General features: G+C 55.5%; 1 protein-coding gene and 1 non-coding gene across 2 annotated transcripts in view; one reads left to right on the forward strand and one right to left on the reverse strand.

The window, feature by feature from the left end:
* Positions 1-5,642: 5,642 nt before the first annotated feature.
* CACNG4 (calcium voltage-gated channel auxiliary subunit gamma 4) overlaps positions 5,643-26,036 on the reverse strand; it is a 49,981-nt gene continuing 29,587 nt past the window's right edge. Inside the window, exons 2-4 of the mRNA XM_090290687.1 lie at positions 14,332-14,415; positions 9,491-9,631; positions 5,643-7,226 (exon numbers count right to left, since the gene is read on the reverse strand). Coding sequence (XP_090146813.1) covers positions 6,688-7,226; positions 9,491-9,631; positions 14,332-14,415 — 764 coding nt within the window. The 3' untranslated portion in view covers positions 5,643-6,687. The remainder of the gene's footprint in view (positions 7,227-9,490; positions 9,632-14,331; positions 14,416-26,036) is intronic.
* Positions 18,952-19,058, forward strand: LOC149998850 (U6 spliceosomal RNA). The gene has a single exon (XR_016507365.1). It is a non-coding gene; the product is annotated as a U6 spliceosomal RNA (small nuclear RNA).

Here is a 26,036-nt window from a genome sequence, read left to right on the forward strand (position 1 = left end):
TGACATATGCACAGGTTCCAGGGATTAGGACTTGGACATTTTGGGGGATGTTATTCTGCCTCCCACAAGCATCGATTGACAATCTGCTCGGTCTCGTCGGGCCTCACCTGTAGCTGAGGTGCGGGCCTGGCGAGGATGGACGGTGAGATGGAAAGAGGGCTGGGGCTCCTCCGGGGAGTGGGGGGAAGGAAGCTGGAAGGAGAGGGGCCCAGGGAACTGAGGGTGTTGGCAAGGGTGAGCTTAAATGATGACTGGCCATGTCTGGGCTCTTTAGGCTGGCCCTGCAACCAGGAAGGGTCAATATAGCGGGAGAAAATGGAGCGGTCAAGGCCCTGAAGGGCTTGGTGAGGCTGGAGGACAGGCGTAGTGGTGGTAAGGAGGGGAAGGAATGGGGAAGGTTGGAAGCTGTGGTCAGAGAGGACAACGGCTCTGAAGATTACAGGGGGGACGGTCAGAGTGCTGCCAGGATCCAGTCTGGAGATGAAGGTCAGTGAAGGCGAGAAGACCAGCTGGCCAGCGGAGGTGAGCAGGTCAGATGGCCAACCGCTGAGAAGGCAGGAGAGCTGCGGGGCCAGGGAGTTGGAGTGCTTGGCCGCACAGATGTTGGTGTAGCTCAGTTTGATGGCGGCAGGACTTGGGGTCCCGAGGGAGGCTTTGAGCCAACGGTGAAGTCTCTGATGAATGTGAGGGAGCGGCCGAGAAGAAGCTGGGGCAATGAGAAAGGGTTCAGGGTGGTCTCCCCAGGCCCCTGTAGAAGGCTCTTCCCCAGGAGGGCGGAGGAGGGATGGTTTGGAGGTGTCAGCAACCACACCGCTCCCCTGTCCTACAACTGTGACTCCAAGGACATGAGTTCATAACCTCCTCTGATCACAGACTTCTGTTCCTGAGGTTGCGCTGGCAGTTTTGTTGGAAGCTGCAAGTTTAAAAATATCTACATCAGGTGTGCCTGCCCCGGTCTTCCTCTGGATCCTAAGCGCCCTCAGATCCTCCTCCTCCCTTTCCAGCCGCACATCTCCTGGGGCAGAGGATAGGGCAGGGCAGCCAGCAGTGTTACAGTGGGAACCTGGGCAGGGAGCCCAGCAGCAGAGTGGGCAGCTTTCACCAGGAGGAGCGGGGAAAGGGGTGTCCCTGGCAGAGAGGACGACTGTACCTACCTCAGCAGGTGGAGGGAGAGCTCCGTAAGGGGAGTTCTAGAGGGCCCAGTGGCAATGGAAGGAGGAAGTGAAGGTTGGCGGGTGGAAAGGAAGCCTAGAGCCAAGTGAGGGTCCTGGAGAGACTAGGAGGGCAGACTGCATCTTCAAACAATAGCCACAGCAATATTTGTGCTCCCACGTGTTCTTCCAGAGTATTATCAGTCCCCGTCAACAGATGGAGTCTATTTCCTCTCGCCTTGAACTCAAGTAGGCTTTGAGCGTTCTAACCCTTGAAGTGCAGCGGACGTGACTCTGTGTGACTTCTGAGACTCCCACCTTTCTCTGTTGCTCTGGGACAGTGCTCTTGAACCCAGCCACCATGCCGTAAGGAACCTCAGGCCACACAGAGAAGCCATGTGTAGGCATTCAGGCTGAGGACTGCAGCTGAGGTCTTTGGCCAGCATCAGCCTCCAGACATGTGAGCACGTGAACCTCCAGGTGATTCCAGTCCCTGGCCATTGAGATTTCCAGTGGAGGCCCCAGACACTGCGGAGCAGAGATAAGCCATCCTGACCCTGTCACATGGAGATGAGAACCCGTGACCATATTTCATGACTGTTTACTGCCACTAAGTTCTGGTGTATTTGTTACACAGCCTTACTAACAGATACAGTCATGAGGAAAATGAATTACATTAATTTTGTACGGCTGAGAATGGCTAAATGGAAGGCCTGGTGCCATGAAGCGTCCCAATCTCCCAAGAGGAACTGGACAGTAAGTGGGAGGGGAGGCTGTTACCCCTGGGCCCAGACAGGTGTGCATGTAGACAAGCTCCTGACTATGATTGGAGGTGGGTGGACAAGGAGCCTGATCTTTGCATCAGCCTCTAGGATAGAGCTGGCCAAAAGCTTACCGCCAGACGATACCAGATCTTAACCGAGTGCGTCCTGCATATCCTTGTCCCACTTCAGCTGCACCCAGCAACAGCCCACCAGTTAGAGAAATGCAGCCTTGAAAGAGGATGTTTTGGAGGAATAGTTAAAGGTGTGGGAAGAGTCTCATGATGCAAAACTGAACAAGTGCAGGGATTAAGCCATAGCCCACAGGCAGTGGGTGCCCTGAAGTGTGAACCGTGTCTTGGGTTGTGGGTTTTTGGCTGTTACTGTTTTCTTCTTTAACTTGTCGGTATTTTTCAGATATGTTTTAGGTAAAATGTAATACTTTTTAGAAGTAAAAAATCATAAGTATTATTTGTTTTAAAAAGGACCCAGCTATTTACAATTTAATTTGTAGATCCTGGCTCTCCCACGAGGGTTACTGTATCTCCGAGACTTATCAGGTGACAGATGTCTGGGTGTCGGTCGCTTCAAGCCCCCTCTTTGGCAATTGCAAACACAGGGAGGTGGGTTCCTAACCCTCTGTGATCACAGACTTCTGTTCCTGAGGTTGCACCGGCAGTTTTGTTGGAAGCTGCAAGTTTTACAATATCTGCCTCAGGTGTATCTGCTCTGTTTCCCGCTCTGGGTTCTAGGGTCCCGGAGCAATTCTTCCTCTCCTCTGTCCCTCCCCTGCCCCTCATATCTAGGGCTGGGCAGCCAGGGGTGCTATATTAGGAACCAGCACAGGAGCTGAAGTCATGTGGCTGGTTCTGAGCTCCCCACAGGGAGGCTTCCCCTGCCCCTCCCATTTACTTCCCTGCCCCCAGGTCTCTCCTTTTCGCCAGCCCCACACTAGGGACCCAGACAGGACTACCCGCTCCCAGGGCACCGGAGAGTGGTCAGGACTGGGCTTTTGCAGCCTGCCTCACCGGCGTGGAATGGGGAACGCCCCAGTGGGGTTTGGGGCCTGCGGGGCCTGCAGAGCAAGCCACAGCCATGTGGCTGAGGGCAGAATGAAAGGGCATCGGACTTCGCAGTACCTGGATCAGCTGGGTGACGGGTTCCCCCCAGACCAAAGTGCTGTGGGAGCGACGCCCTAGGGGCCTGGCTCTCAGAACCCCCCTCCAGGGGCTGTTCTAGAATAATCCATTTTGGCAAACTCCTTGAGTGTTGATAGTCAATAGACCGCCCTGAAAGCTCCCTCTAAAGCCAGTCTCCTGGCTGCGGTACTTCTAACCGTTTCCTTGTTGAAGTTGAAGTTGAGTTCATCTCCCAGTGGCCCTGGGAGGGAAGTGTCACCTTCCTCACTGGACTGAGGGCTCTGAGGGAGGCTGAGTGACTTGCCGGTGCCGCCCACAGGTGATCAGACGACGTGATCCCATCTTTCTGGCTCTTGGCAACTTGGCTGCCCACTCATTGCAGCCGCTGGGGTGGAGGTGGGGGTCGGGGACCACAGAGCAGTGAGTGCCTGTGTCAAGCGGGGCCGGGTGTCCGGACTTGTTCTCCTGCCCCTCACCCCCATCCAGGACAGGTGGCCGGTTTCCCATTTCCTCCTTCAACCCCTGACTTCTGTTTCCAGAACTGTTGACTCAGAAGGGGCAGAAATTAGAATGGGTTGCAGGGAAAGGAGATCCTAGGAATAAATAAATGAGTTTCTTAATATGTCCACAGCCTTCAGGCAGATACCAAAAGTCCTCAGTGAGGTCTTGCATAAGTGACCTCACGCGTCTGTGCCTTAGTGTCCCTCACTGTAACATCAGGCTTGTGCGCAGTTCCTCAGCCTGATATTTTTGACCAGATCATTCTGGGTGGGGGTAGGGGTGGGGGGGCTGTTCTGGGTATTATGGGATGTCTAGCAGCACCCCTGTCAGTAGATGCCAGTAGCACCCGCCTTCTGGGTTGTGACAACCAAAAATGTCTCCAGACTTTAGCAAATGTCCCCTGGGGAGCAAAACGGCCCCCACTTGAGAACTGCTGGGCTAGTGGCTCTGAGGCCTGGCTTGCTCCGCTGCCCAGACTTCCCTGCTGCATCCTCTGGCCCATCTGTGAAAGGGCACCCTGGCGGCACCGCCCCGAAGTCTAAAACCAGCTGAGGGTGCTGGGTGGGTGGTCAGTGACCCAGATGAAAGCCAGCACAGAATCCACACTGCCTCCCTCTTCTGCTGGGCGGTCCACAGCATCCCCCAGACTCAGGGACACCGTGGACCCTAAGTACCCACAAAGGCTTGAAGGGAGCTCTACCCCTCCCCCCACATCAGGAAGAGAACATTTTAAAAATCTTTTTATTTAATTAAAAAAAAGACAGAACCACCCAAAACCAGGAGTAGTAGGTACAGTAGGATTCACAGGTGCTTAACTGGTGAAACACACAGGGGTCGTCGGAGACGGTGGTGCAGAGACAGCACAGGCCACCACGTCGCCCCTGGGGCACGAGGTCTCTGAGGGACGCAGTGGGGTGGGGGCCAGCCCTGTCCGCTCCCCCCGCTGAGACGCCATGAGAAGGAGAACGGAACTGAGCTGAGGGGCCCTCCTGGAGCCTGGGGCAGGGTCTGTGGAGAAGGGCTGTGAAGACCAGGGGTCTGAGGCTGTTCCGCCTTCTGCTCTTTGTCGCTCATTTCTACTCTCTCTGTCCCTAGGGTGGGCTCTGTCTTCCCTGCCTGGGACTGGGCAAGAGGTAGGATTCGTTGGAACACAGCTTTCTCCATGAAATGACAGAAACTCCCGGGGGCGCAGGGGTGGGGACTTATGTGGAAGAAACAGCGAAGCGGCCTTACTTTTGGAAGTGACAGAAGAATCTTGGGGCCTTGCTGGGTGATGGGTCCCCAGATTTCACCCCCTTCCTTCTAGTCGGGAATGATGGTGTCATGGCGTGGAGGGGTGAGGCTCGCCAGGAGTTGGGGGCGGGACGGCTGGGGTTGGCCCACAGCAGGGGTGGCCACATGCCCTGACACTCCAGCGTTCACTGCTGCACATGCTTGGACCGACCACCACCCAGAACCAACCTCAGGGGGACGGAGGGTCCCCAGCCAGCGTGAAGGGACCTGGCACCTGAGCTCACCAGCACGCAGGGCTGTCCCCTGGAGGCGGGAGGTGGGACACGTGCAGATTTCCTCTCTGGCGGCAAAAGGAGGATGGCAATGACCATGACCCGGATCTGAACTCCTAGGGGCCGAGTCCACTTAGGGGTTTTGTGAGCAAGTGGCTGAGGTAAGAATTTGCTTGTCACTTCTAAGGACAACAGCAACCGGGCTCACAGACGACCGCTCCAGACCGGATTCCCAAGTCTCCAAAAGTAAGAAAGGATATGTTGTTAGCACATGTTTTATATAAAAGAGGGTACACTCCATGTCCCATAAAGTGTTTCTTCTGAATCTGAATATGCTTCCATGTTCTCTGCTGCCTTTGGGCAGGGGAGGGAAATGGCTGGAAAATGTCAAACAGGGAACCGGCCTCCTCGGTTCCAGGCGCTGAGCCGACTCTGTCCCTCTCTGGAGGAGGAAGAAAATCACGGCATTGCCCTTCCTCCACGTCCCCACTCCCACGCTGAGCCCTTTCATGGGTGGCAGATTAAATGACAATGAGTGGAGCCGGGGGAGGTGTTCTGCTACATTTGAAGACGAGAAAATGAATGTAACTTGTTCTCCTGGTGTTTATTTGTAATAAATCGTGATGAATAACCACCTAGGAAATGGATGTTGGTTCTCTGATTTTTTGGTCACTGGTCACCCCTGGGTCGGCCCAGAAGTTCAGGCTCCTGTTGCCAAACATCTGTGTGTGTGTGTGGCACGTCTGTCCTGTCCTCTCCCCAGGAGGGCCACGCTGCTCCTCAGGCCAGCGTGCGGGGGTGGGGCGCACAGGGGAGGCCACAGGGCCACCTTCCTCTGGCCCCTGGAACCTCCGGACTCTTAAGTACAGTCGCTGTGTTCTGCCCTCTCTGTGTGAGGCAGAAAGATCCAGAAGCAGAGGGGAAAGCCAGCAGCAGATACCTCCCACCCAGGCCAGCGACAGCCTCTGCTCTGTGGAATCCTCCTCAGGCCTCGGTCTCCATGGTTTTGGGGGACCCGGCCCCAGGAGAGCACAAAGCCCACAGCACCAGTTGGCTTCAGGGCTTCCTCCTCAGGATCAGGGTCATTTCCACAACAGGCCGCTGCCAGACAGACAGACAGACAGACAGATGGACAGGAAGGCAGGGGCAAGCTTCAGCTTCCACGTTGCTGGCTCCCAGGTGCAGAAACCTCAGGTTAGAAAGCAGCTGACCAGTGTGCTCAGGCCCCCGCGGGCCCAGCCAGTGGTCTCACAGAGGCCCAGTGCCCAGGCAGGGAGGGAAGGCCCCGAAAGCCGGTCCTCCTGGAAATACTTGTTTCCAAGAGGAGAGAATGGCTCAATTTTGTTTTCCTGGGAGGGCGAAGGCTGGGCAGCCTCAGGAGCGCCTTTGGGACTCCTGGGAGATTTCAGAACCCAGGGCATCAAAACTCCCTTTTGCGGGGTCCAGTCAGCCTTCCGCTCCTGATTCCAGTCTCCGGGCCCTTTGCTCCAAGCCAGCCCGCGACACAGCTAGAGGCCAGGGAGGGTGGGGTGTGGCTTCCGTCCACGGCCGGCCCATCTGAAGGGTTCGACGCCCTCCTGGGGGACCCAAACAGCCGTTCTGGGGAGAGGCTGGTGCTGGAAAGGGGCGCTCACACGGGGGTCGTCCGCCGGTTCAGCATGCTGACGTGAAAGCCCTCCTTCAGGTCCTGCTGGAAGAAGTCGTGCACCTGCAGGAAGCTGGCCTCCTGGCCCGGGCTGTAGCTGGCGGCCGTCGTCACCTTGAGGGGCTCCCGGGACAGCGTGTACATGGACAGCTCGCCCATGGGGATGGCCCCTGCGATCTTCAGGCCCACCGGCGACGCATCCCTGGAGGGCGAGGCCTCGGTGGACCTGGAGCTGGACCGGGAGCGCCGTCGCCGGTACCTGTAGCTGGGCATCCTGGCGTAGGGGGACGAGGAGGGAGCCTTCAGGAACTCCCGTTTGGTCTTAAATCTCAACTCTTTATTTTTCTCAATGTAAATGTTCACGGCCAGGACGCCCACGGTCTCGGCCACGATGAACGACAGAGCTCCGAAGTAAAAAGACCAGCCGTAGTTGTAATGGTTCTTTTTGTCTTCATCGCGCTTGTCGCTGGGGTCACCCGTGTTGCTCGAAATGTAGACGATGATGCCTATGATGTTGCTGAGGCCTGAAAGGGAAGGAGGAGAGGAGGTGGGAGGGCAGAGGTGGGGGTGAGACCCGCAGGGCACGGGGACATGGGGCGGAGGAGGGGCTCGCAGCCACTCCCTTCTGGGAGGGGCACGGCTTTATTCTGGTTGCTAACTCGCCTTTTAAGTAACTCCTTTTGAATGGGTAACAAAGTACAACGTTCCCATGAGAAATGCAATAAAACAGGCTCTTAGCTACCCAGTTCCCCTCCTGAAGGTGGCTGCAGTTATTGGCTTTCTTTTTTTAATTCCATTTTTTATTTTATTTGTTTTTCTTTTAATCCTATATTTATTGATTTCAGAGAGCAAGAAAGGGAGTGAGAGAGACAGAGAGGGAGAGACACTGATCTGAGAGAGCAGTATTGATTGGTTGCCTCCCCTACGTGCCCCAACCTGGGATTGAACCCGCAACCTTCTGGTGTATGGGACTATGCTCCAACCAACCGAGCCATCCGGCCAGGGCTGTCTTTCTTAAATTGTCCTTATATCTAGTCTCATTTTCTCTCCTTCTCTCTCTTTCTCTCTCTCACACACACACAGAGGCAAACCCACAGATCTATTTTTTTTCTCTGCACAATACTCTTTGGCCTTTTGCCTTTTCATTCCAGTCCAGCTGAGATGCAGTTCCATTTCAGGACATGAAGCTCTGTCTCTGTCTGTCTAACTGCTCATGGCACCTGCCAGCTGGACATCTAACCAGGCCTCTGCTGTGGGTGTCCAGGTGATTTCCTGACCTGCTGCATCCAGGGTGCCAGGGGTATCCTTGGGTCCACACCATTCCACAGGCCCAGGAGTACAGCTGTGGGATGGGTGCCCTGCCTCGTTGGGCATGGGCATTCGGACACTTAAAAATAAGCTTTTATTTTGGGATCCTTTGAGTTGTGCTGGGGAGACGGTAGAGAGAGCTCCTGTCCAACTCCCCACCTGGTTTTCCCTGTTAACTCCTTGCCTGGCCACGTACACGTGCCACAGCCAGAAAACCCACCTGGCACGTTACTAGTCACCCTCCTCCAGACTGGAATCAGATTTCACAGGGGTTCCTGCGAATGTCCTTTTTTCTGTTTCAGGACCATCCAGGATACCCTGTGGCATTTAACGTTTCTGAATTCAGAGTCACTGTCCCAGCGCCCTCCATGGGGACACCAAATACAACAGTATTATCAAGTGTCTGGATTTTTGCCAATCAGGGAGGCGAGATCCAGACACAACTGTTGTGGTTGTGTGCTTCTCTCTTCCTGTAAGTGAGGGTGAGCAGAGCCTAGCTTCCGGGTTTGAACTGTGGTTCTACCAACTATCAGCTGGGAGACTTCGGGGAAATTACTCACCTCCCCGTGCACCCATGTCCTCATGTACAGAACGGGAATGCCGTGGTGTGCACTTCACAGGGCAGATGCGAGGATTAAATGAGCAAATACACAGTGCTTACAGCTGCGCCCAGCCCTCAGGGAGCGTGTGCTGAGCTCTGTGAGGGTCTGCGGTGCTCTGTTGTGTTGTCCGTGCACCGCCATGTCCTCTGTCCCCACACTGAGGGTTAGGATACTTCCTGAGACCCTTCCCTGAGCAAGCCAGTTGTAGGTTTTAACCGTAAACACGGGCTCTCTGTCCCAACACACACACACACACACACACACACACACACACACCACAGTTATCACACACACAGCGACATAGTTCTCAGACATATGCACACACCATAGTTACCACACACACACCAATTCTCTCTCACACACACACACACACACACACACCCCACAGTTCTCTCCAACCCCCCTCACTCACCCTGCCCCAGACGTGCTGGGCTTCGCTGCTTCTTCTGCGCCCTAGCCAGCCCTGTGTCCCCTCCTCCTGTCTCTACCTGGCCAACGCCTTCAGGTCTTGGTGTCTGAGAGTCCCTTTGGGTACCTCTCTGACCCCCCAACTTAGCCAGGCACCCCTGTTACAGGCTTGTGAGTCCAAGTACTGTCCCTTTGTGGCACTTCGCACACCTGGACTTAGTTATTTTTGATTGAGGTTAAATTCACATAAAACTAACCCTTTAAAGTATACAGTTCAGTGGCAGTTAGTCCATTCACAATGCTGTGCAGCCACCAGTTCTCTCTAGTTCTGGGACATGTTGTCACCCCAGAAGGAAACCCCATTGAGTGTTTGCTCCCCACACCTTGCCCCCACCCCCCCGCCCCCCCCACACCTGGACTTTTGGTTAATCACACACAGAGAGTGTGGGGGACCAGAGGGGGCGGCTCACCTGCAGCCACGAAGAGGATGCCAGCGCTGAGGACAATGTTGTTCTTGCGGCTGTAGAACCTCCCGGCTCCGATGCAGAGCCCGCCGAGCAGGAGCAGGATGGTGCTGAGGATGGGGAAGACGCTGGAGGCACGCACGATGCCTGAGCCAGTCAGGAGACAGAGCGGAGAGGGCGGTGAGACCGGCCCCCGGCCCCGGACTCTGATTCTTCCCATCAGGCCCTGGAGACCGCCGTGCGCTGGGACCAGGGGGGGATGGGGGCAGCTGACCTAGGTGGAAGTGACGGCCCTGCCTTGCTGGCGACACCAAGGGGCTGAGGTCCACCCGCCCACATCTTGCTTAGGCTCGCCCTGGGTGTGAGTCACACCTCTGCCAGCCGGAAGTGGGGAGAGCCCCTCAGTGGCACCAGGCAAACCGCAACGACAGCTGTGAAAACTCTAGACGACCTCGGATGAACACCTGACAGCCCTCAGAGCCCTTTCACGGACACGGTCTCCATGAAGCCTCCGGAAGGCTGGGAGGAGGCATCCTCACGAAGGACCTCTGGTGGGTGGCTGAGGACCCAGGCTTTGGCACTGGCCGGCCCAGGGAACAGACTATGCTCTGTGACATGCTGGCTGCTGGCTGGGTGGCCATGCTCAAGTCCTTCACTGTCTACAGCTGAGTTTCCCCATTCATGGACATAGTTCATAATACACCTACGTCCTGTGCTCAGTTTTGTATGAATAAGGGACTTAGCACAGGGCCTGGCCATAGCGCGAACCTCCTAAGCGACAGCCTTTATCTCTGTTGTCATCATCATCCTTGTCGTCACCCCCAGCGGCAGACGAGGACATGAAAGCTCGGGACCTCCTGGGGTCACAGAGAAAGAGATACACGTGGACCGTGGCGTCCAGCAGAGGTAGATTTGCACCCTTGCTCTGCCACTGTCCCCTCTTCTCTGACCTGGGGAGAGTAGTAATATCTCCCTGTAAGGGGTGGAATTGTGGTCCCCCAAAGTTATGTCCCAGTCCTAGCCCCCAGTAACCTATGAACGGGAGCTTATTTGGAAAAAAGACCTGGCTGGGAGGAAAGGCAGGAGGAGGGGAGTGGGGACGTGAAAAGGATCCCCGAGCTCGGCCTTCCCGATGTGCCTGCATGTCTCCCAGCCCTGTAGAAATCTTGCTACATGGGCCCTTGGTGGCCCCGGCAGGCAGGGGACAGTGAGTCGGGAGTGCTGGCAGGCGCCAGTGTCCTGGGCCAGCTGAGCCAGTGTGCGGAGTCTCAGCCTGTGAAGACAGCGTTTGTCTCTCGCCTGTAAGCCCCCCAGTGCGTAGCCCTGCTTCACAGAGAGCGGTTTGTTCGGGGCGTTAAATGAAGCTCTTCTCTCTGCCACCGCTTCTGCCTCCCTCTGTTTTCTCTCGGGGGAGGTTTCCTGTGGGCTTCTGAAACGTGCCTCTGAGTGTGCGGGCCAGAAAAGCCAGCCTCGGGGCTCCCCGGGTGCCTGCATCCTGCAGACAGCTCAGTGGGGTGGAGAGAAAGGGGCCCAGTGCTCCAAGGTCGCTGAGGTCAGGCCTGGCTTAAAGCCATCCACCCTGCCCAGGTAAGTCCTGTGAGCACCTGTCCTTTGCCACATGGCCTCTCTCTCGAGCTCTGAATGTGCAGACGCTTGCTGGGGTCGCCAGTCAGTGGTACAGGCTGGGTTTGCACAGGGCTCGGGGATGCACTGGGCTGATGTCCAGCCCATGTCCTGTGGCCAGGTCAAGCCCTGTCACACGTCCTTGTAATTTGCCCTCAGGCACACCCAGCAGCCCTGACACCAGCACCTTGAGGCTCAGCACAGATGTCATCCCCCTACCTGGACATGTAGAACCCAGAAAGGGGGCCCCAGGCTTGGGGGCAGGATGCTCAGGAGTCCCTGAGGCCAGTGAGGCAGGTCGAACAACCCCACACCTGCCTGTGGACCTGCAGATCAGCTGGGGCGTCTCCAGAGCCCAGAGGCTGGCAGGGAGCCCTGGGACAGTGACCTAGGTCAACACAAGCCTGGTTTCTCTGGAAGGCCTCAGCATGCACGGCTGGGGGTTGGCTTGGTTCTTGAATTGTCGAAGATGGGCTGTGAGGAGCACACCCTTGCACCTTCTGGGGCCAGTGCCCCACAGCCGACAGCTGAGCTGCCACTGCCCCAGGCCGTCCACGTGGAGCCTTCTGTGACGTCTGACACCTGTTCTCCACGAGAACGTCTGCAGCGGGAGGGCAGAACCCTGCTCGCTGCGGTATCCATACGCCTTCAACAGTGCCCGACACACAGTAGGCCCACAACCACTTAAATGAGTGAAGAAATGAATCCCCAGAACTCATGTCTCCCACAGACATCAGCCCCACAGCTCCCTCCCTCCTGTGCTTCCTGTACTTTGGGGTCAACAGTTGGACAAAGGCCAGAGGACTGAATACTGGGGACCGGGGCATCCTAGGAGTCACAGGCTGGATAGCTGCGGTGACCGTGACCTTGGCCTGGCCTGGAATGCTGCCTGCTCCCTCTGGCTCCAAGCTCACAGGTGCCTGTACTCTGGAGCTCAATGTCAGGGCCAGCTCCCCCCAGCGTCTGCAGCATGAGGGGAAAAGACCCTCCTTGTTGGAGAATCGACTCTGCTCTCCACCCAGATTCCTCCAGCAGCTGGAGATCAAAGGCCCCAAACGGTCACCCCTTTTCTTCCTGCAGAGTCGCTGGCCTTGTCAATGACCCCACTGCTCTCCCCATTGCGTACGCTTCCTGCCCTAAAGAGTGGCAACTGCTGTTGTGCTGTGACCCTCCTTTTATTTGGGAAAATCACTGCTGGGGCTTTGGAGCCCTGGGTGCCCCCTGGGGGCACCACGGGTGGGGTGTGAGGACAGCAGGAGCCGTGGCTGTGCGGCACCCTCTTGGTCTGCCTCTCGGGTCCTCATTCCCTCTCTATCATGCTCTGCGCCAGGGTTGGGGGGCGCGGGGAGGACTGATGCCACAGATGGGTCATCAGGGCCCTGGACTCTGGTGTCGGGAGCACAGGCAGGTGAGACAGCTCTTTCCCGGCCTCCTTCCTAAAGGCATGGCTCCTGCTCGGTCCTTACGGCTTCCCTACCTGCCTCCCTCACCTGTCCCAGCCCAGGAGGGCACAGGCTCCTTCTGTGGCTCGCCCAGCTGTGCTCACCACCCCTTGCAAGTTCCTGGTGACCTCGTCCCTACCTTTGCCAACAGTCCTGCACAAACACCCCGTCCACCCTGTCTGAGCAGACCCTCTGCTTCCTGCTGGGGCCTCAGGAAGCCACGTGATCTGACTTCTGGGCTGGAAGGGTCATGAGGCCAATCCAGAAAGAGATCCTAGAGTTCTGGGGACCATGGGGGGGAGGGGTTGGAGGGGAGGACAGGCACAGGGGCGTGAAGAGGGAGAACCAGGCTAATGTCCACAACCTCAAGTTCAAGTGGAAAGTGGAGAGGGCGTGGCTTGTGTCTCCAGGGCCTCCTTCCTGCAGTCCTGGGGGGCCAGTGGGGCACATGTGCACCGGAGCCTTAGGCAGCCCCTCACTGCCCCCAGGGTGAGGCAGAGCAGGGCAGGTTCTGAGTCGGGCCGGACTTTTAGCTGAGCTACCACCTCAGCTGGGCTAAGCGCCAGGGGCTGCCCAAGATGGCTGTGCAGGCCACGCACGGCACACCTCGGAGGGTGTCATTTACATGGCGGCCTCAGCACGTGCCGTGCAGCGGGCCACCTGCCTGGCCGCGAGTGGCCGCCCTACGGAGTATCATTGGCTTGCCTCCGTGTCGGCCCTCAGAAAGCAGAAAGAGAGGACAGGCGGGAAGAAGAGGAGAAGGTGAGGGAGGCGGGATGGGAGGGAGATCTGGCCAAATTATTTCAGGTTCTGAGCCTGGCAGAGCCGCCTGACACTGCCCGGGCTCCACAGGGATCGCACGCTGTTCTATTTCACCGGATGACTCAGAACCAAACTCCTATCTCTTAGAAAAAACTAAAACCAAACAAAACCGATCCACAAGCAGGTGCGGCGTGAATTGTGCTCCCTCTGAGGACTCTGGTATTGATTCTCCATGAATGAGGCCAGGCCCGAGCCCCAGGGGATGGAAAGGGGAAAATGAGTTCCACATGGTGCTGCTTTTTCTGTTTCCAGGCTCCTTCCCTCCTGCCTCCTAGGGGGGGCCCAGAGATGAGATTGAGGTAGATTCAGGGTGTGGGGCTGGGGGAGACCTTTGGATTCAGTACATGCAGTGACTTGCTCCATTTTGGTGCCAGCCCAGCCCCAGCACACCGGCAGGGCAGGGCAGGGCAGGGCAGGGCAGGTAGGGTAGAGCCCTACCCATCGATGCTGAAAACGCTTCAGGCCCACGTATCAGAGGCTGCTCTTGGCACCGCCCTCGCCTTCTCCCACAGGCTGCCTGGCACCCCAACAGACTTGGTGTGCCACTTAATATGCTTTCCTGAGAGGTGGATGCTGGTGTGTGTGTGTGGGGGGGGCTGGGTAAGTCCAGTGCTGGCAGGGGAACATGCTCAGGGAGGTCATAGTCCCCTAGGGACGCTGGGCCTGGGCCAGCCTATGTCTGTAACCTCCTGAACCCAGGCCCAGCTGCAGCACCCACTCCTCTGAAGCCAGCCACCGCCAGCAGCTCTGGGGAGTGGGGACCCCACCCCCTCATCTACTCTCCCCAGGCCTCTGTCTCCCTGGGCAAGCACCTATCAGCCAAGTAGCCAGAATGTCATGGCAGCATTGAACAAAACTCCATCCTCTGAACCAGAAAGGGAATGACAAGAACATCCAGAGAAAGGCCCCCACAGGCCCCCCCAGCGCCCACCTGCCACCCGGCTTCCCCTTGACACTCACGAAGGAGATACTCCGAGCTGTCGTGGTCGTAATCATTGTCCTCGGGGAAGTGGTTGATTCGGAAGCACTCACCTTTACGGCTCCCTGGAGGAAACGAGAGGAGGAGGTCGTAACTGTTACATGGGTTCGCTTGCCCGTTCGTTCCGGACCCAGTTACCACGTGTGGTGCGTGTGAGCCACGCTCTGCGTGGGCCCTGGACACGGGGAGAGAAGAAAGGCTCAGGTGTCCCCAGTCTCATGGCAGGGGGCACACACAGAGGACGACCTCATGGCGGGAAAGTGCCCCAAAGGTGACCATGTCATTCATCGTCCTCGTCTGACTTTTCACCCGTGAGAGTGAAAGGACACGCCATCAGGAATTGTTTGGGGACAGACAAGAGACCTCAAGCAGGACAGTCCTGGGCAGGCACTCCCCCTACCCAAGAGGACCGCAGAGCCACGTCTTAAAAAATGACAAAGGATTTGCCACTGGGACCTGGGTGGAGGGGGCCTTCTAGGCAGAGAAGGAAGCTGTGAAAAGACAGGGTTAGGGGCAGAGCCTGGTGAATTTGTGGGGGGAGGGAAGTTCAGAGAGGCTTGAGCTTTGAAGGACATATGTGGGGGAGGTGCTGAAGAGGGGGCTGTATTGGTGAAGGGGGCCTGCAAGACAAGTAAATCCGGATGAAACCTGCCCCCACGGAGTCTGTCTGTATCTCTCCCCTTCTCTCAAACACAGCTCTGGCGAGTCTCTCCCCAGGCACGCCGAAACTGCACACAGGTGGCGACGTAAGACCCATCCCCTCATTCAGTGTGATGGAAGGAAGAGAACATGGAGCGAGAGAAACTTCTGGAAAGGCCGAGGCATCTCCTGCCTGGTTTCCTCTCCCCACTGTGAGAGGGACCTTCACAGGGCAGGAGGCAGGACACCCTGGGTTGGTTAGTAACTGCAGGAGGACAGATCAGTCCTCCCCTCCAGAATCTTCCATCCAGCTGTGCCAGCCCCTGCCCCCCTGCGGTCTGGGAGTGCCCAGGACAGAAGTGGATACTGGTGGAGAGGAGTCACACAGCGTGTCAGGCCCTGCCCAGCCTTCGGAGCCCTCACACCGGGGTCAGCCTCCCTGCCTCTGCGAGGAGCTCATCTTGACAGCCCGCATGGTCAGGCTGGGGCTGTTTCCAGCTGGGCCCCATTCTTGTTCTGCAGCTGCTGCCAAGCGTCCTGCTCCGACCTCACACGATGTGGGCAGCAGGGCCTGCGGTCAGACCGGCAGCCACTGATGAGCTCGGGGCATGATGCTCTGCCACCGTTTACCAATTAACTGGCTTCCTGCTGCTTCCTGGAGCTTTCCCGCTGTCCACTGCCACCCGAGAGCCAGGGTGCTGGACCTCTGCTTCGCGGAGGCCTGCGGGGCCACTGGTGGGTGGGCCAGGGTGGTTAGGGATGGTGAGGGACTGATGAGGGTCTCAGAGGTGATACCTGAGTGCTTCAGGCTGCACCTGCGTTCTCTGTGCCATGTCAAGCACGGCCAGCTTTGTTACCTGTTTCGATCTCCTCATCTGTAGAACACACTTAACCACAGGCCTTATCTCCCAGGGATTTCGCACAAGAGAATACGCACAAGGCACCTAGACGATTCTGGGCCCATGGGGATGGCTCTAGGCAGGCTCGCTACTATTGGACCCAGAAATCACCCGCCCCCTGCTCCACAGGTCCTGACCCTTCCCTGAGCGCTTGAGTTGGTAGAGAACCACAAGTGTTTGTGATCAAGAGGGGAGAGCCCCAGGGCAGGCTGAGGCCAGGATGGCCAGGGGTGGGGGCACACAGGGGTCAGGATAGCCAGGAGTGGGGCCACACAGAGGCTAGAGTGGGCCAGCCACACACACATCCTCCCCTCCCTCCTGGCTCCCACACCCCAGATTCATAACTAGCATTTTCCAGGCATGGTGGGCTTGGCGGAGCATTCTGCTGGTTGTCCCCCTAATCCCGCAACTTTTGGGGGCAACTTTATGGGTCTAAATGCAATCGCCAAGTCACACATGCTTGTTGAAACAAGTCAAACAGTAAGAGGTTGAAAAAGAGTAAATAATCTCTCTCTTCAGACTGGTTTTCCAGAGGTCAACAGTCTGTTGTACATCTTCCTTTGTGTGCACGTAAGTGAGGTCAACCCCTATGTGTTTAAAAAGTTAAACTTTCTACTTGGGGATACTGGTAGATTTACCCTCAGTTGTAAGAAACGAGAGGGATCCCATGTGCCCTTTATCCAGTTTCCCCCAATGGTAACATCTTGTAAAACTACAGAGTCTCAACCAGATACTGACATGGCTACAGGGAAGATGCAGAACATTGCCACCCTCACCAGGACCCTCAGGCAGCCCTTTTATACTCACACCTTGGACTCACCTACTGGACTCACTCCCTCTGAGCTCCAGCCCCGGGGTAGCACTTGAAAGGCACCAGTGGTATACAGGGAGAAACAGAAGTGTCTGGCATCAAGGGGAGCAGAGGCCATTGTCCCTTTTCTAAACCCTCCCCCAACAGAGCTGGAAAGCTGGTACCATATCTGAGACTCCATCAACCTGGCTAAAACTGAACTACCTTGGAAATCCCCAGAGACTCCATTCCACCCAACTTATGGTCCACCCCAGCTGCTTTTCCATATGAATGGCTGGTATTGGCTCCTGCTTCATAACTTCCTAAATCCTATTAAACAAGCAACAGCTGGGCTCAGTGAGTCCCAGGCCCAGCACTACCAGCAGCCAGCTTAGATTCACAGCTTGGCTTCACCTGGGAATCTCCAAGCCCAGCACAAGTAGAAGCCATGTTGCATTGCTTTATAGCTCAGGCAGGGTGCCCCGGGCAGAACACAGGTGGGGCTGACCTTGGCCTGCACCACCCAGGAGACCCCAGGGCCAGCGTACCAGGGGACAGCTACAAACCACGTTGGAGCACCGCACCCTGCCCCTGCACAGCCGATCCTCCACAGAGGGTGAAGATTAGTGATCAGTGGTCACAGCTACTCCTTGTAGCTAATTGGCCTGGGTAAATCCCTTCCATTGATCTGCCAACAGCAACCAGGGCTCAACTACAAGAGGAGGGTGTACGCAGCCCACCCAAAGGGCTTACCTCGAGTACCCAGCTTGGGTGGTAGGGGAGGCTGTGCCACTGGATCCTACAGGACATCTACTACATTAGGCCACACTACCAAGACACAGAGTCAAAGCAGCTCTACCTAATACACAGAGACAAACACAGGGAGACTGCCAAATTGAGAAGGCAAAGAATATGGCCCAAATGAAAGAACAGAACAAAACCACAGAAAAAGAACTAAATGAAATGGAGATAGCCAACCTATCAGATATAGAGTTCAAAACATTGGTGATCAGGATGCTCAAAGAACTCATTGAGTACAGCCACAAATTAAAGGAAGAAATGAAGGCTACACTAAGTGAAATAAAGAGAACTATACAAGGAACCAACAGTGAAGAGAAGGAAGCCAGGATACAAATCAACAATTTGGAGCAAAAGGAAAAAATAAATAATCAACTGGAACAGAAAGAAGAAACAAGAATTCAAAAAAACAAGGAGAGGCTTAGGAACCTCTGGGACAACTTTAAATGTACCAAAATCCACATCATAAGGGTGTCAGAAGGAGAAGAGGAAAAGCAAGAAATTGAAAAATTATTTGAAAAAATAATGAAAGAGCTCCCCTATTTAGCAGAGGAACTAGACATACAAGTCCAGGAAGCACAGAGTTCCAAATAAGTTGAACCCAAAAAGGACCACACCAAGACACATCATACTTAAAGTGCTAAAAGTTAAAGAGAATCATTTTTTAAAAAAAGATTTTATTTATTTTTAGAGATGGGAAGGGAGGGAAAAGAGATGCAGAAAAACATCAATGTGCGAGAGATACATCGACAAGAGAAAAGCAGAGAGTTACTTGCAAAGGGGTTCCCAGAAGGCTATCAGCTGATTTCTCAAAAGAAACTGCAGGCAAGAAGGGGCTGGCAAGAAGTATTCAAAGTGATGAAAAGCAAGGCCCTACAACCAAGATTACTCTATCCAGCAAAGCTATCATTTAGAATGGAAGGGCAGATAAAGTATTTCCCAGACAAAGTAAAGCTAAAGGAGTTCATCACCACCAAGCCACTATTATATGAAATGTTAAAGGGACTTATTTAAGAAAAAGAAGATCAAAACTATGAACATTAAAATCACAACAAACTCACAACTACCAACAACTGAATCTAAAAAATAAAAACAAAAATAAACTAAGCAAACAACCAGAACAGGATCATAGGTGTAAGGATCATTCGGAGGGTTATCAGCTGGGAGGGGGAAGGGGAAGAAAGGGGGAAATGGTGCAGGGACTAAGAAGCATAATTGGTAGGTACAAAATAGACAGGGAGAAGTTAAGAATAATATAGGAAAGGGAGAAGCCAAAGAACTTATATGCATGACCCATGGACATGAACTAAGGAGGATTGCTAAAGGGAATGGGGGTTCCAAGCGGATGGGGGCAAAGGGAAAAAAATTGGGACAACCATAACAGTATAATAAATAAAATGTACTTTAGAATAATTCTAAAAATTACTGTAAAAAAATAAGTGCAATGGTTGGTGTCCTTGTAAGAAGGAAATGTGGTGCTCGCTTCGGCAGCACATATACTAAAACTGGAACGACACAGAGAAGATTAGCACAGCCCCTGCGCAAGGATGACACGCAAATTCGTGAAACGTTCCATATTTTTATAAAATAAAATAAAAAACAAAGGAAATGCGGACCCAGACACACTGAGGGAAGAAGGCAGGTGGAGACAGAGATGGAGATTGGACTGATGTGTCTATGAGCTGAAGGATGCCGAGGGATGCCGGCAAGCACCGAAAGCTAGGGAGAGGCCAAGATGGCTTCTACCCAGAGTTCCAGAGAGCATGGTCCTGCTGACACCTGGATTTTGGATTTCTGGCTTCCAGCACCCGGAGACAACCAGTGCCTGTTCCTCTGAACCACCTGGTTTGTGATCATTTGTTACGGCTGTTCTAGGAAACTGATACAGGTGTGCTGCGGTGTGAGAGGAAATGCACCTGCCTCGTTCACGCATCGTGGGGGTCCAGCCTTGCAGGAAGGCAGAAGGGCCACAGTCAGGATAGGCATTCCTGCTCCACGAGCCCATGGCTGAGGTCTAAGAAGCTATGTCTACTGGGCATCTGCAAAAGCATCTTCTTGTTGAGTGTGCTGCCAGGAAACTCACGCAACCCCTTGGGGTCAGGCTTCCAAATCACCTTCACCAGTCATCTGGTGCAGGGTCCCTACCAGGGTCCCGAATCTTCTACCCGGGCCCTCCTATTTGGGGACTGCCACGGTTGGGGACCTCACCACCTCCCAAAGCATCCCATCTTCAAAAGAGCTTTAAATTCCTGGAAGGCCACCTGCCTCCACAAAACTTCTTCCACAGGTGCTATTTATAATCCCTGGGAACAGAAGATTCCCCTGATCACGTGCCAACCCTTCAAATCATGGAAGAGAGGAACTGTGTCTAACGAGACTGAAGCACAGCTACTTTTCCAGTGGTCCAGGGTTTGCAGGTGAGGCTCAAAGCTGAGGACAAGAGGTGGCCTACAAGTTCCCAACAGCTAGGACCACACGCCACCCATGGCCAGACTTGCCGACAGTCTGGCAGCCTGATCTCAATCCCATCCGCCTCACCGCACCCCCCACCTAAAGAAGTGGAGGCTGTGGAGAGGGGCAGGAAGTGTCTTTGGTGCATGCAGAGAAAAAGAGATTGCTCCCTGCCTCTAGAGTCAAGAATTTTGGTATTTCGACTAAATGAGTGTCAAACATCTTCAGTTCCTCCAGCCATGTCTTTTTTTTTTTAAATTAATTAATTTGTTTATTTTTAGAGAGAGGGGAAAGGAGAGAGGGAGAGAAATATCGCTGTGTGGTTGCCTCTCACTTGCGCCCTCAACTGGGGACCTGACGTGCAACCTAATCATGTGCCCTGACTGGGAATTGAACCAGCGACACTTGGCTCACAGGCCGACACTCAATCCACTGAGCCACAGCAGCCAGGGCTCTCCAGCCATGTCTTTACTGACAGTTCCAAGACCTTTTTCTCCAGCCTCGCTCCCTCCTCGGCGCCCAGAAGACTACACCACCCACCACCCAGCCCAACGGTGCGGCGGGGTCTGACCAGCCCAGAGCACAGTGGCCCTGCCCCCTCCTCTCCTCTGGACCCCGTGCTCCTGTTCAGGGGACCCAGTTCCCATCTACGCAGTCTCCCAGGGCTTTTTCACAAGAGCTGCCGCACCTCCCACAGCCTGTTTTGGTTGAGTGCAGTGTTTAGTCCTAAGGCTTCACATTCATCGCTGTCAAACTGAATTTTGTTAGCGTTGGCCCGAGGCATCGAATACGGAGAAAATTAATGGCTGACGTGAGAAGTAAGAGAGAAAGCCATTTCCAGCCCACTTCACACGTGTCCTCTCTTGGTGAACGAGCTGCTTGTGGTGTTGCATATTAAGTGACATTTAGAGGGGTTCATTCTGAGATCCAGGTCTGGTCACGCTGCAGGAACACGGAGGCGCTCATGGGTGTGTGTGTGTGTGTGTGTGTGTGTGTGTGTGTGTCACTGACCTGTGTTCCCAGAGACAGGTGGCCCTCTCCCTCCTGAGGGTCAGGAAGGCACTGATGTGAGGAGACTTCATTAGTCACGCAGCCCTGGGAGAGTTATTTCTTCATCTATCAAGCTCAGGAATGGGGCCAGAGGGAGCCTCTGCTGCCCTGCGATGCTAGGACTGCCTTGTGGAGAGAAAGTATGGGAGCGGGTGCCTACCTCACCAGCCCCTCTTGTTAGAGGTATTTCTATAGGCTTAGGAAACATCTGGAAAGAAATGCCTTTAAATGTGTGAGGTATTTTACTTCCAGGTGGACAGGGTTATGAGGGGATTAAAATTCTTTACGTGTTTTTTTCTGTGTGTTTTCTGAGTTTTCCACAATGTATGAAAGCGAACCAATAAGGCTTTGGAAAAGAACAGAAGCCGAATCTGATTCTACGTGAAGTGTCTGCAGGCGACCCGGAGGCGCCCTGGCGTGCTGGGAAGGTGTGTGGGCGGCCCTTTGCCCTCCGGGGCGTGAGCGCCCCCATTGTTCTTCCTTTGGGCTGGGAGGGTCGTGCCCTGGGGTTATGTACAGCTTTGATGACTAACCCCCAAGACTCTGGGTTGAGGACATAGGACTTTCAGCGCTGAACCCAGCAAAGTCCCAGGCAAGCCGGAACGAGCCGGTCACTCCGTGAGTCATTTCAGGGTCAGGGTGTCTCCATAATGGGCCACCTCGGAGGTCTGTCCTGATGAAGGGAATCCTGGAGAAAAGAATGTTAGAGGGAGACTTAATAATGGTGACCTGTATCAGTCCTTTACTGCTTTTCATAAGCCCTTGTTCACTCGGCTCCGCCCACACTAAAGCAACAGCGGACACCCACTGGGCGTGCGCGACACCCTTCGCCCCGCCTCACACTTCTCTGCCCGTCTTTCGCTCCATCTCCACGCACGCGGCACCTGCCGACGCCTGGGTGCAGCTGTTCCTGCTTTTTGCCCACGGCCCTGGGTCGATTGCGCAGGGGAGCTGCCCTGCACTTGTGCATGTGGAAGCTGGAAGCTCGAGGAATTAGGACCCCTCCGCCCACCTGTCCTGGGGGTGGTAACCTTTGAGCGGAGGGTGGGAGCTGGTGGGTAAATGTTCCCATTCTCTATGCTCAGATCTGCTCTACCTGCTTCGGGGGGCAGCGGGTCAGGTCCCAGCAGGATTGCGCCGAGATGATCCACTCAGGGTCGCCCCTGCATGGCTCTGCCCCTGACTCAGTTTCACCACCCCCCCACTCCTCCCTGGCGCCCACTCCTAGCAGGGCCACCCCACATACATCTGCTGCGCGCAAGTCTGGCTGAGGCTAAGGTGAAACCTCACGTGCTGAGCACATTCAATGCGCATCTTTGTCATAAGGCTCCTGCTTTTTCAAAAACCCCACAGCAGAGGTGAGTCTGGATGATTAGGTGTTTTAAAGAAGAGGTTCTGAGGACACCTGGTATGCATGAGGCAGAGGGTGGCCCCTGGAATCCAGCTCTTTGAAGTCTCATCAAGTGTCCTTCCAGCCCCACCCTGCCGCTGCGTTTTCGAGGATCCTCTTGGAACACGGGAAGGGTTTCTAGTGCCATCTGGGCTGCTCCCTGTGGCAGACCAGGAAGGGAAACCACAGAGCACCCAAGGGTGCTGGCTTCAAGAAAATGGTTCCCAAAGGTCCCGGGTCGGCGGGGATGTTGGGAGCTGGGGAGGAGGAGACTGGCGCGGCGCGGCCCCTTTTGGCTCAAGGACAGGATGACGGAATACGTAGGCAAAGGGGCCTGTGGAAGAGGCCGCGGAGTGGGGCTTTTCTGCACCACCCTTTCTTCAAGGGCATTTGCACGGGGGTTAAGATCTCAATGCAAGCATGCACAGGGGCACAAGGTGGCGCCTCCCACGGGGCTGGGAGCCGCGCTCCAAACTGCGGTCAACAAACCGAGGCTCCACACCGCTCCCTGCCTTGAGCTCTTTGCTTTGCTCCCCGTAATTTCCCCTTGGAGCTCCCCCTCCTAAGCCCTTAACTTCTACGCCCATCTCTACAGAACGCTCCTAATAGCTGTGATTTACCAATCGGCACCTACTGTGCCCTGCTAGGGCTGGCCTCTCTCCAGTGGCAGCCAGGCCAGCGGCTGGGCAAAGAAACTCCAGGCCTGGAGAGGCAGCGTGGGCTGGGCTGGGCTTCCTGGGGAGCCCTAGCTGCCTGGCCTGTCAGTGACTCTCTGTGAGACCCTGGGAAGCCACTGTGGCCTTCAGGTCCTTCACCCATTTATTGAGCAGCTGCTGTGGGGACTCAGATGCTGCAGGGTGACTGACTGCTTACTAAAAACTCACATTCTCTCTTTCGGGGCAGGTGGCTACTCTGTTTCTCAGCTTCCTTTGCAGTTCCGTGTGCCTCTGTGAAAGAGCTGGTGAATCAAGTGTGAGCAAAAGGGGTGCGTGCCCTTTCTGGATGAGGCTCTGGAGAAGCTGGTGTGCCCCACCAACTCCGCTGCCCCCTTCCCACCAGCTGTAGGAAGTGGTCGAGCCATGAGATGTAACAGAAAAGTCGCAGGTTCAATTCCTGGTCAGGGCACATAACTGGGTTGTAGTTCTCTCCCCTGTCAGGAGTGTGTACAAGAGGCAGCCAATTGATGTTCCTCTCTTACATGGATGTTTCTCTCCCTCCGTCCCTTCCCTGCTGTCTAAAATCAATAAGCATGTCCTCAGGTGAGGATTTAAAAAGAAAGGTACAGCCTCTTTGGGGAGGTGAGAGCGCATATCACCTTTAGAAGACAGAGTGGCACATGCTATGAGGGAGGTGGCAGGTTCACAGTTTCAAAGAATTAGGAATCTGTGCTGGATGGGTCACCTGGGACGCTCTGGAAAGTGGTTGGACTCACACAGGGCCGAGGGGCAAATACTCTTTGGTGTCTGGTGATGCAGGCGGAGGAAAAGCCCGGAGGCGTGTTAGGGAGTGCGCTTCTGGAAGACATCAGGCCTGGGCCCTGTGGGTGAGGACCGAGGCTGAAAAGTGGAGGTGGGGCTGCGGTCAGGGAGGTGGCCTGGACTGCCCTGCAGAGGGGCTGGATTTAATGCCATTGGCTTTGCGGGGCCACTGAGGAGCCACCGTGAGCTTTTCTTAGGCTGGAAAAGTCTGTTTGTGGCAAACGCCAGGAACTCTAGTCCCTCTCGGCTCTGTGTGTCTGGGATTCTATTCCCAGCCTGGCGGGCATCCCTTGACCTGTTATGTTTGAGGACCCCACCCTGGGGCCCCTGGGGCGTGTTATTTTAGTCCCAGAGGAGCCAGCTGCCTGGGAGACTGCAGGCTGCACTCCTCCCGGATTAACAAACTCCCTCTTCATTTGTTCCCTGCCCGTTGCAGCTCCTTGTGAGGAGGGACACATTTAAACTTTGGCTCCGTCGGCAGCTTCCTGCAGCTGTCAGACGGGCCGTGGCAGCCTCAGCACCCGCCGCTGCCAGGAACGCGGAGCGGGGAGGCCAGTGGGACCTCGGACTCAGCCCCCTCCCCTGCCAGCTCCCTGTCACCCACAGAGAGCCCTGTTGGGGAGCGTGGGTCCTCCACTTGCCACATTTCAGACCTGACAGAGGAAAATGAATCCTACAGTGACTGGGAGCCTGAGTCCCCTCTGTCAGTTCTAGTCCGTGACCAGGCAACGGGTAAAGGGCCCCATCTCCAAGCCACCTCCCCTCTATAGCAGTCTAGGTGACAGTGAGGGCCGCTAGGGTGTTCCCCCTAAATGAGACAACCCTGAAGGAGGCCCGTGGAGGATCTGGGGGAGAGGCCACCCTGTCATCAGCAGAAGGTGGCACCAGGCTGGGCTCGGGTTCAGTGTCCACAAGGGGACTGGGGTCTGTCAGGAGCCAGCTCTGGTTCCAGCCCCTCCCCAGGCAGTGGGACTCCCGGAGACAGGTTATTTCTGTCTCTGTAAATCTGAAACCTGGAGATCGGTTAGTCTGGAAACGGAGGCATCTCTCTAGGTCTTGGGTTCTAAGGATTTTGTGCTTGGCCGGCTTGGCAGGGACTCCGGGACAGAAAATGGGGAGAGGAAGGACAGGCCAACTGCCTGGCGCTAAGCCGATCCTGAGGCTCTGATGTACTGCTGAGGTGCCCCTGTGGGAAGAGGCCTGGGTTTCTCACACGGAGTGTGGCCCTGCCCCAGCCCGGGGTCCCAGCACACACCCATCAGGTGCTCTCTCGGGGGTTTGGATCAGAAGCGGAGGAGACCCGGGGACAGAGGGGCATCGGGGAGTCCCCCAGCGGGTACTCTCAGCGGTCTGTGATGCCAGCTACAAAGCTCCTGCATCTCCCTTTCCTTGGTCTTGGCTGATAAACGCCTTCAGTCTCCTTTGGGGCCCCACATCCAATGAAGTCCGCTTTGGGGATCAAACCAGAAGAAGTTGGTTTCTGTACCTGCCACCAGAAGAACCTAACCCCCCAACCAGCCACACCTTCCCCAGGGGAAAGAGATCCCAACCCAGTTCTCATGGGCTCCGCAGCCTGGGCCATACTCCTTCCTCAGGGCCGATCTGCAACGCTTTTACAAGGCACAAAAGCGGGCACAGGCCCCCGAGAGACTACAGGGCCAATGGGGGAGGGGGGACATTGTATCGGGGGATGGGAATGCTGTGTGGAAGCTGTGTGGCCTATGAGTTTCAGCCTTTTGCGGTCTTAGCCATCTGGGCTGGTCAGTTAATCTCCGTTTCCCGATGGACCAAGTGCAGCTACCAATGGACCTCACCCAGTTTCCAGGAGGAATCAGGAAATGAGACCATTTGTAGCCAGCGTGGAGACAGTGCCCGTAAGCGGTGAGTGCTCCTCCATGCCAGTAAGTCTTCTTACCTGCTGGGAGCCCATGAATCACGTCTCCTCCCACATAACAAATGCCTTTTGGGAAGACCTCAGAGATGCTCGGAGGTCCCAGAGGCCCCCAGTCTCACCACTCAGCCTGGCCCTTGGCAGGAGGCGGGACCCTGGCCTCGCTCGTACCACCCGCTGTCCCTCATGTCACTGGGCGAGTTCTTCAAGAACCCACAGCACCAGCCTTATGCCTTCTCCAACCCTTTGCTCCGGAGCTGCCATGATTTTCCAGGCTTTCTGCCGAGATTCATAATTGAA

Source organism: Furipterus horrens, unplaced genomic scaffold (assembly GCF_987537825.1).
Source record: "Furipterus horrens unplaced genomic scaffold, mFurHor1.1.pri manual_scaffold_11, whole genome shotgun sequence".
NCBI lineage: Eukaryota > Metazoa > Chordata > Mammalia > Chiroptera > Furipteridae > Furipterus > Furipterus horrens.